The 9,101-nt window shown below is 47.5% G+C and overlaps 1 protein-coding gene across 1 annotated transcript in view; it reads left to right on the top strand.

Annotated features, from left to right (window-relative positions):
* Positions 1-6,254: 6,254 nt before the first annotated feature.
* ANKDD1A (ankyrin repeat and death domain containing 1A) overlaps positions 6,255-9,101 on the top strand; it is a 34,579-nt gene continuing 31,732 nt past the window's right edge. Inside the window, exon 1 of the mRNA XM_054042291.1 lies at positions 6,255-6,502. Coding sequence (XP_053898266.1) covers positions 6,469-6,502 — 34 coding nt within the window. The 5' untranslated portion in view covers positions 6,255-6,468. The remainder of the gene's footprint in view (positions 6,503-9,101) is intronic.

Here is a 9,101-nt window from a genome sequence, read left to right as displayed (position 1 = left end):
AGTCAGAGGTTGAGGGTCACCACCAGCATGGGGTGAGAAGATGTAACAGAGCCTGGGTGCCCTTCCACAGTCTCATGCTGTGGGGCTCATGATGATGCCTAATAAGAAACAAAATTACTCCAGGAGATGTGAGCAGGCACAAGCCTCTAAGCATTTGGGTTTTTTGCCTCTTCCAGACTGAAGGTCTCCCATGGGGGGCTGGAAAGAGTGGTAGGAAGGCAGTGTGGGGGATCACCAACAACACAGGAGAATTGGCTATGGGAGACTGTTCTGTGCATGTGAAACGGGGCAGAAATTGTAACTTACACATTAAAATCACGGTTGCCAACTCTTACCATTTTACCCACTGGCTCACAATACTAATAATCCCTAACTCTTATCTGGCACTTTTAATCAGTGGATCTCAAAGTGCTGTACAATGGCGGGCAGAGTCATTATCCCCATTTTACAGATGGGGAAACTGAGGCACGGGGCAGTGACGTGATGTGCCCAAAGTCAACCAGCAGGCCAGTGGCAAAACTGGTAATAGAAGTCAGTTCTTCAGAGTCTAAGCCAGGGGTCGGCAACCTACAGCATGCGTGCCAAACACGGCACACAAGCCGATTTTGAGTGGCACGCTGCCGAAGTCCCGTCCCCCAGCCCCACCCAGCCCCACTCAGCCCCCCTGCCCACTGCTCTCCCCTGCGGGGGCAGGAGGCAGAAGCTTGGTCCTGCGGCAGCCAAGCTTCTTCCCCTCCCCCGCTTCTTCCCCCAGCGTGGTGCTTTCCTGCCCGTCCTCCTCCCCCTCCCTCTCCCTGCACCGATCAGCTGATCGCCCTTGCGAGGGGGAGGGGGAGGAGTGGCAGTGTCCTCACTGCTCCATAGAGGAGGCAGAGAAGAAGTAGGGACGGGACCTGGGGGAAGGGGGTGAAACAGGGCATATCCCTTCCAGCCCTGCCATGAGCCACTCAGGGCAGGGGGTTGGGAGCACCCCCACGAGCCGAGAACCTCAGCCCTGACCCCCCGCCCCACACACAGCCTTCTGCCATGCACCTCCACACCCCCCATCCCTCTGCCCTGACCCCTGAACCCCCACACACACCCAGCCTTCTGCCCTACACCCCCCCACACCCCCCAGCCCTCTGCCCTGACCCTTGAAACCCCACCCCCCAGGTCTGGAGTCCCGGCTGCCAGCCCCTTGCCAGTCAGCATCCCGGCCGCAGGCCCTGCTCAGCCCGCTGCCAGCCTAGGTGAACAGAACCCCAGGCTGGCAGCAGGCTGAGCAGGCTGAGCAGGCTGGCGGCGTAAGATCAGCATTTTAATTTAATTTTAAATGAAGCTTCTTAAACATTTTGAAAACCTTGTTTACTTTACATACAACAATAGTTTAGTTATATAATACAGACTTATAGAGAGAGACTTTCTAAAAAACGTTAAAATGTATTACCGGCACGCGAAACCTTAAATTAAAGTGAATAAATGAAGACTCGACATACCATTTCAGAAAGGTTGCCTACCCCTTGTCTAGGCCATTGCTCTATCTGCTAGGCCACACTTTTTCCTTAAAGCCCCAGCTCTTGGAGTCATATGATTATATGAGAGTCTCAGTTTGTTTAAAAAAGAAAAAGAAAACTAAGTTTCTAGCCCTCGACATGAAGACAGGACCCCAAAAGGCTCAGAAACTGGATGGCAAATAAAAAAATCCCCATTTTAAAAATAAAATCTCTCAATTCTTAAGCCAATCTCATAATTGTTGAGGGATGTGGGGGTCTGATACATGATTTTGAACGCTGGGGGCAGGCAGTGTTGAATTCTTATCTGCAGCTTGTCTCAGCCTGCCTTGTCTTTGTAGATTGTCAGCTCTTCAGGGCAGGGGCCATCTCCTGTTCTACAGCCCCTATCCTGCAAAGATTTAGATCTGTGTTCCCACCACACACTGGGGTTATGAAGTTAATGGGTCTACTCCTAGCACATAGCTTTAAACACATGCATCGCTCTCTGGAGGATCAGAGCCAATGTTTGCATAGCACCCAACACGCAGGGCACCAATGTTAGCTGATAAACCAGAGAAGAAATACAATAAAACTACCCTTGCCTAACCATGATACATCTTACATAAACCCCCTGAACGAGATGTTCTGAGCCACAATGGCAGCACCAGGACAAAAAGTTCAAGCAAATCAAGCTCTTCACTCACCACTGAAAACATATTATACAAACTAATGAATCTGCACCAATGGGCCTCCTAGGAGCTTCAAAGCTGCAGTGATCGACTTTGTATCAGAAAACTAAAAATACCTTCTCTGGTAAATCTTTGTTCTCTGAAGAGTCGACGTCTCTCAGTTGGCTGACTGAAGTTTTAAAGAAATGGCTATGTTGGGACACTCCAGTGAAATCATGGAACTGCACCAGAGTGAATTTGCCGACTGAGTCTATTTTCTCTTTAAAAAAACAAATAATAGAATTATAGAACATTAGGGTATGAAGAGACCTCAGGAAGTCATCTAGTGCAATCCCCTGCTCAAAGCAGGACCAACCCCAACTAAATCATCCCAGCCACAGCTTTGTCAAGCTGGGCCTTAAAAACCTCTAAGAATGGAGATTCCACAACCTCCCTAGTGAAATAGTGTTTCCAAATATCCAACCTAGACCTCCCACACTGCAATTTGAGACCATTGCTCCTTGTTCTGTCATCTGCCACCACTGAGAACAGCCGAGCTCCATTCTCATTGGAACCCCCCTTCAGGTAGTTGAAGGCTGCTATCAAATCCCCCCTCACTCTTTTCTTCTGCAGATTAAACAAGCCCAGTTCCCCAGTTCAGCCTCTCCTCATAAGTCATGTGCCCCAGCCCCCTGATCATTTTCGTTGACCTCCGCTGGACTCTCTCCAATTTGTCCACATTCTTTCTATAGTGGGAGGCCCAAAACTGGATGCAATACTCCAGATGTGGTCTCACCAGTGCTGAATAGAGGGGAATAATCACTTCCTTCAGTCTGCTGGCAATGCTCCTACTAATGCAGCCCAATATGCCATTAGCCTTCTTGGCAACAAGGGCACGCTGCTGACTCATATCCAGCTTCTCATCCACTGTAATCCCCAGGTCCTTTTCTGCAGACCTGCTGCTTAGCCAGTCAGTCCCCAGCCTGTAGCAGTGCATGGGATTCTTCCGTCCTAAGTGCAGGACTCTGCACTTATCCTTGTTGAACCTCATCAGATTTCTTTTGGCCTAATCCTCCAATTTGTCTAGGTCACTCTGGACACTATCCCTACCCTCCAGTGTATCTATCTCTCCCCTTAGCTTAGTGTCATCTGTGAACTTGCTGAGGGTGCATCCAGATCATTAATGAAGATGTTGAATAAAACCGGCCCCAGGACCGACCTCTGGAGCACCCCACTTGATACCAGCTGCCAACTAGACATCGAGCTACCCGCTGAGCCCGACAATCTAGCCAGCTTTCTATCCACCTTATAGACCATTCATCCGATCCATACTTTTTTAACTTGCTGGCAAGAATACTGTAAGACCGTATCAAAAGCTTTGCTAAAGTCAAGATATATCATGTCCACTGCTTTCCCCATATCCACAGAGCCAGTTATCTCATCATAGAAGGCAATTGGGTTGGTCAGGCATGACTTGCCCTTGGTGAATCCATGTTGACTGTTCCTGATCACCTTCCTCTCATCCAAGTGCTTCAAAATGGTTTCCTTGAGGACCTGCTCCATGATTTTTCCAGGGACTGGGGTGAAGCTGACCGATCTGTAGTTCCCCACGTTCTCCTTCTTCTCTTTTTTAAAGATGGGCACTATATTTGCCTTTTTCCAAATACATCTCCTAACTCTTCCCTCACCTTAGTCCATGTCCTTCCTGAAGCTCATCTTCCGGGCAATGACAAGGAATGGTACAGCCACCAGAGAGGGTCTGGCTGGACTGCAGCGTGGCTGAGTTTTAGAATTCCGTTATAAGAATTTTCGTAGACAAGAAGAGGAAGGAACATAGAGAAGATATGGGGGAGAAGAGAGATTGTGAGAAGACAGGCAAGAATAGGAAGTCATGTGATCTCCTCCAGTAAAAACCCCCGTTGGGGAAAAGTTGGGGGAAGCAACAAGGCTGCAGATTTTTCAACATTTTGCCGTGGGGGGTGTAACTAGAAATGGGTCAAAAGCAGGACCTTGAATCCAAACCCCTCTGAATACTGGGGTTGGGAGATGAATTCAAATCCCCAGATTTAAATCAGGCATGATGATTTGGGATCTTGAAGGATTCTAAAATGCTTTACAAGCTACTATACAAACCCTCCAAAGAAATGATTTAATCCCCCATTGAAATGCAGCCACCTCTGTGATGGCAATTGATTAACAACATACAGCAGGCACTGCTCAACAGTTTAGGACAGGAAGTGAAGATTCCATATCTAACTGAAACTGCCGAGGCAATTTAGGAAGGTAGCATGTAATCACCAGCTGTGACTTGGCCAGGACACGGGTTAACAGCCTTGTTCTTCCAAGAAGTGCCGTAGATCGTTAATGACCTCCGTTAGCAGAGTATCCCCTTACAGTAAGCAGGGGTATTGATTCAGAGGTTACCTACTGAATCACCAGTACTTGCAGCACTCCAAGGATCAACGCAGCCTATCCTACAGGGTCATTTGGCCCATCATTGACCTCTGAGATGATATGTGGCAAGAGCAACTGTACACAGCAATTCTAGGACTGAACATGAAATTTTCCAAATATTTGGTGAATCAGAAAGTCAAAAAAAATCATTTTGGGTCAAACGAAACGATTCATTTCAACAAGATCGAAAGGTTTCATTGCAATTTCAACCATTTAAAGTGGTTTTTTTTTTAAATCAAATAAAATTAAAGACAACTTTGAAACCAAAACTTTCAAACCAAAAAATCAACATGTTTTGTTTAGAAAAAGGCTAACCAAACATTTTGATTGTCTCTGATTTTTTTTCTTTTTGACTGAAACAATTTGGTGAAATTTCAGAGTCACCAAACCTACATTTTTCACTAAAAGAAAGTTTTGGACAAAAATGTTCTCCCAGTTCTAGTGCAGTGCTTAATTTGTAATGAAAGAAGTGCTGGGCTCAAGCAATTTTTTTACATTCATAACTGACGCAGCGGGGCTATGAACGGGGTACTGGGCTCTGACAGCAGGCTCAGACACGAAAGAGAAAGCATATGAGTATGCTTGGCAGAATCCGATTTTTATTTCTTTATCATTTTGACAGAAAATCGGGGTGTTTATTTTTAAGCATGTTTGTTGATTTACATTGTCACAGTTGCGGGAAATAATGAGGAAGCTGTCAGGCAACAATTCTTTCCCGACAGGTAGACGTTGATGTGTATAATCCTTAAAACACCTAATCGCCAACATCCCACGGCAAAACAGACAAAGCGCTTGTCTTCATGATCGCGCTAAAGCGGAGCCGATGTAGCCTGTCTGGTGAAGACGCATCATGTTGACGGGAGAGCGCGCTCCCGTCTAAGTAATTACTCAACGAGAGGCGGAAATGACGTTGGCAGGAGAGTGTCTCCCACTGGCATATCGCAGTGTGGACACCGCTTTAAGTCAATGTAACTTATGTCGCAACGGGGGGTGGTTTTTTCACACCCCCGAGCAACGTAACTTTCAGGGCCGCCGAGAGCGGGTTCGGGCCCCGGTGAAAAAAAATTTTTGGGCCCCGTAGCAAGGGTGGACCGGCTAAACAGGCCGATGAAGCCGGGGAAGTCGGGCCCCCTTCCGGACCGCCGGGCCCCACCTCTCATCGGCCCTGGTAACTTTTTAAGCGGTCGTGTCGACCAGCCCATAGTACATGTCCTCAAATCAAATGCCAATAAGTTCCGGACAGACCCAGCCTTTTTCTGTCTGTACATCGCAATTATTATGAATGGAAATATTTTCCCTCCCGTTTTGGGCACGGGGAAAACAACGGTTACCAACATTTACCAGTAAAAAACTAATCCTTCCACGCGGGCGTGGCTGGGCACAGGCCTTGTTGGACAGGGCGAAGCTCTCCAGGGGTGTCCGTCTAGTCACTCTAGTCCGCCTGCTTGGGGTTCCTGATTTGATTTCCTCCCGGCGGGAGGAGGAGGGTGACCCATGATTGGGCCACTTCCCAGCCACCCCGCACTGAAGCAGCAGTGGGGGGCTCTGCTCCCGAGGGCGGTGCAGCGGGTGGGGGGTTTGGGGGCGTCTCTCCGGCTCTGGCTGGGGAGGAGCCCGGGGGCGCGCAGGCGGCACGGCTGGGGAATGTCATTTGACACCATCTTAGCAACAAAGCCGCTGGCAGCTGCCGGGCTCCGTGCAGCAGCAGCAGCAGCGAGCGGCGCGGCGCGGCGGACCCGGATCATGCCGGGGGCTTGAGGGCTCGCCGGAGCCGGGGCGCGGATCCCCGCCGGGCCGGGGGCAGCTGGGACCCGAGCGAGCGAGCGATGCCGCGGCGCTGAGGAGCCCAGCCCGGGCGCTCCGGCGGCTGCAGCATGGAGGACGGGCTGGTGTCCGAGGAGGAGATCTGTGAGTGGGACCCGCCTCTGCCGCCCGGCGTCCCGGGGCTGCTCTGCCGGCGGGACGGGGGTGGGCGCCGGGGCGGTGGGATGGGAAACGGGGCATGGCTCCATGGAGCGTACGTGCGGACACGCACATGCACACTCAGCCAGCTCACACTCGTGTTCACACACAGACACCCTCAGCAAGAGCACACAGATACAGAGACACACTCAGCGAGCTCACACACTCATGTTCACACACAGACACCCTCAGCCAGCTCACACTCGTGTTCACACACAGACACCTTCAGCCAGCTCACACACGTTTATAAAATACACACACACTCAGCAAGAGCACACAGATGCAGAGACACACTCAGCAAGAGCACACACATGTTCACACATTGACACACTCAGCAAGAGCACACAGATATAGAGACACCCTCAGCCAGCTCACACTCAGGGTCACACAGACACACTCAGCAAGAGTACACACACATTCATTCACGCACAGACACTCAGCAAGCTCACAGAGAGAAACACATACCCGCTGACACACTCAGCAAGCCCACACAGAGACACACACTCAGCAAGAGCACAAACTCATGTTCACACACAAACACACTCATGTTCACTCTCTCATATTCATTCACGCTCAGACACTCAGCAAGCTCACACAAATACATACACACTGTCACACTCAGCAAGCTCACACAGACACACTCAGCAAGCGCACACACTCATGTACACAGACAGACACACTCAGAAAGCCTACACAGATACAGAGAGAGACACATTCAGCAAGAGTACACAATCATATTCACTCACACACGCTTAGCAAGCTCACACAAACACTCAGCAAGCTCACACAGACACACATGCACACTTAGCAAGCTCACACTCATATTCACAAACAGAGATGAACTCAGCCAGCTCACACACTCATTCACACACACTCAGCAGGATCACTCAGACACACTCAGCTGACACGCACACACAGGTGAAATCAAATGGGGTCGGGGGGAACCCATCATTAACAGGAAAGGCAAATATTTTTAAAATAAAACCCATTTGGAAGAGGATGGACTCTTTTACTCCTATGCAAACTATTGTTAGCTTTTAGGTGGGAAAGGGAACTTTGCCAAAGTTGAGACTCTGGAAATTATTTAAGAAACCTGCCCTTTGGGTTTCATTCATAAATGAATGAACATGAAAATAAGACCAGGGATTACTGTGCGAGTGGTACCATTTTTATTTATTATTATTATGTTCCTGTTTGTCATTAGACTGTAAAAAATGGAAGTGAATTGTCATAATTTGTCAATCCATTCTTGAGGGTTTTCTATAGTATTTGAATGTGTCCCAGGTAAGTCAGGTTTGCGTGTTGAAGTCCCTAGGGATTTAGGATGAGTTTTACAGAGCAGGAGTTTCCCTGCAGTTTCTATTTTGGATGCTCTTTCAGAATGGCTCTTCAGACAGTTCTGGACCAAATTCTGCCCTCAGTTACGTCAGCATAAATCTGCACTATTTCCTTTAGAGTCAAGAGTTTAGCTCTAGCTTTACTGTACACTGGGGTGAGTGACGGCAATTTGGCCCACTGGGTGAAATCAGGGATGTTATTTTTTTAATATTTTATTTTTACAGGAAACGTTAGAAAAACAGGCCCATTCTTATGGGCTCTGTAGAGCACCTTGTAGATACTGCGTGTTCCATGCATTATAAATAAAGGTGACACTCCAAGTTACACTCAGGGTCTGGCTGAAAGCCACAAACCATTAGATAGGAAATTTGGAAGCAATGAAACTCAAATCTTAATTCACCCCACTGTAGCAAGTGGGAATTGCATACATCTTTTATATGGAATTGGATTGGTTTTGAGATCATTCTCAATGCATGAACAGTAAGGCAAGTGTGATTCGGACTATAGTTTTAAATTTTCCTCACTCGTATTACTAACATATTAGACGATTGAAACAGAATTTTAAGCATCTAATTTACTTTGCACAATTTTTTTGATTTCCTTACTTTTGCATTTCTCTCAGTTTGGCTACTGAAACGAAACTGGTCAGTTTTCATTTTTATTTATAGTCAGTGTCAGCTTTTGGGTCTTAGGTCTCCAAACCAACCAAAGCAGGTGATGGTTTGAACGAAAGAAACCTCAGAAAATTCCATTCATACAGAGGCTTTGTAAAATCTGGACAGGGATCTTTTCTGTTTTTTATTTTCTGTAAAGCATCATGCACTTCTGTGATGGTATATTTAATAACAATCGTCATCCTATTGTCATCACATCCTAATTTATGATCCCTCTAAGCCCAGCATGGAGTGATGATAACACTGCAAGGCTGCAGTAACAGCAATAAATGATCTTCTTTGTGTTCCATTGATTTAAATAAAACAAAGATCGTTATTTTAACGTTTGCCCACAACTTTCCTGTGCTGTTTTTCAAAATCTCTTGCCCAATAAGCTTTGTGCAAGTGCACTGATGTTAAATTGTTCAGATTATTTTGAGCATAGTTTGGGATAACAGAATTCATATTCCCGAGTTACTGAATTCTGGGGTGCAGTAGAATTTACGCTGATATACAGAAATGAACATCTGCAGCAGGGCACTCTATGTGTAATC

The sequence above is a fragment of the Malaclemys terrapin genome, chromosome 10, assembly GCF_027887155.1.
Source record: "Malaclemys terrapin pileata isolate rMalTer1 chromosome 10, rMalTer1.hap1, whole genome shotgun sequence".
NCBI classification, from domain to species: Eukaryota; Metazoa; Chordata; order Testudines; family Emydidae; genus Malaclemys; species Malaclemys terrapin.
Note: the sequence above shows the minus strand (reverse complement) of the source record. Positions and strands in the feature narration are given on the sequence as shown.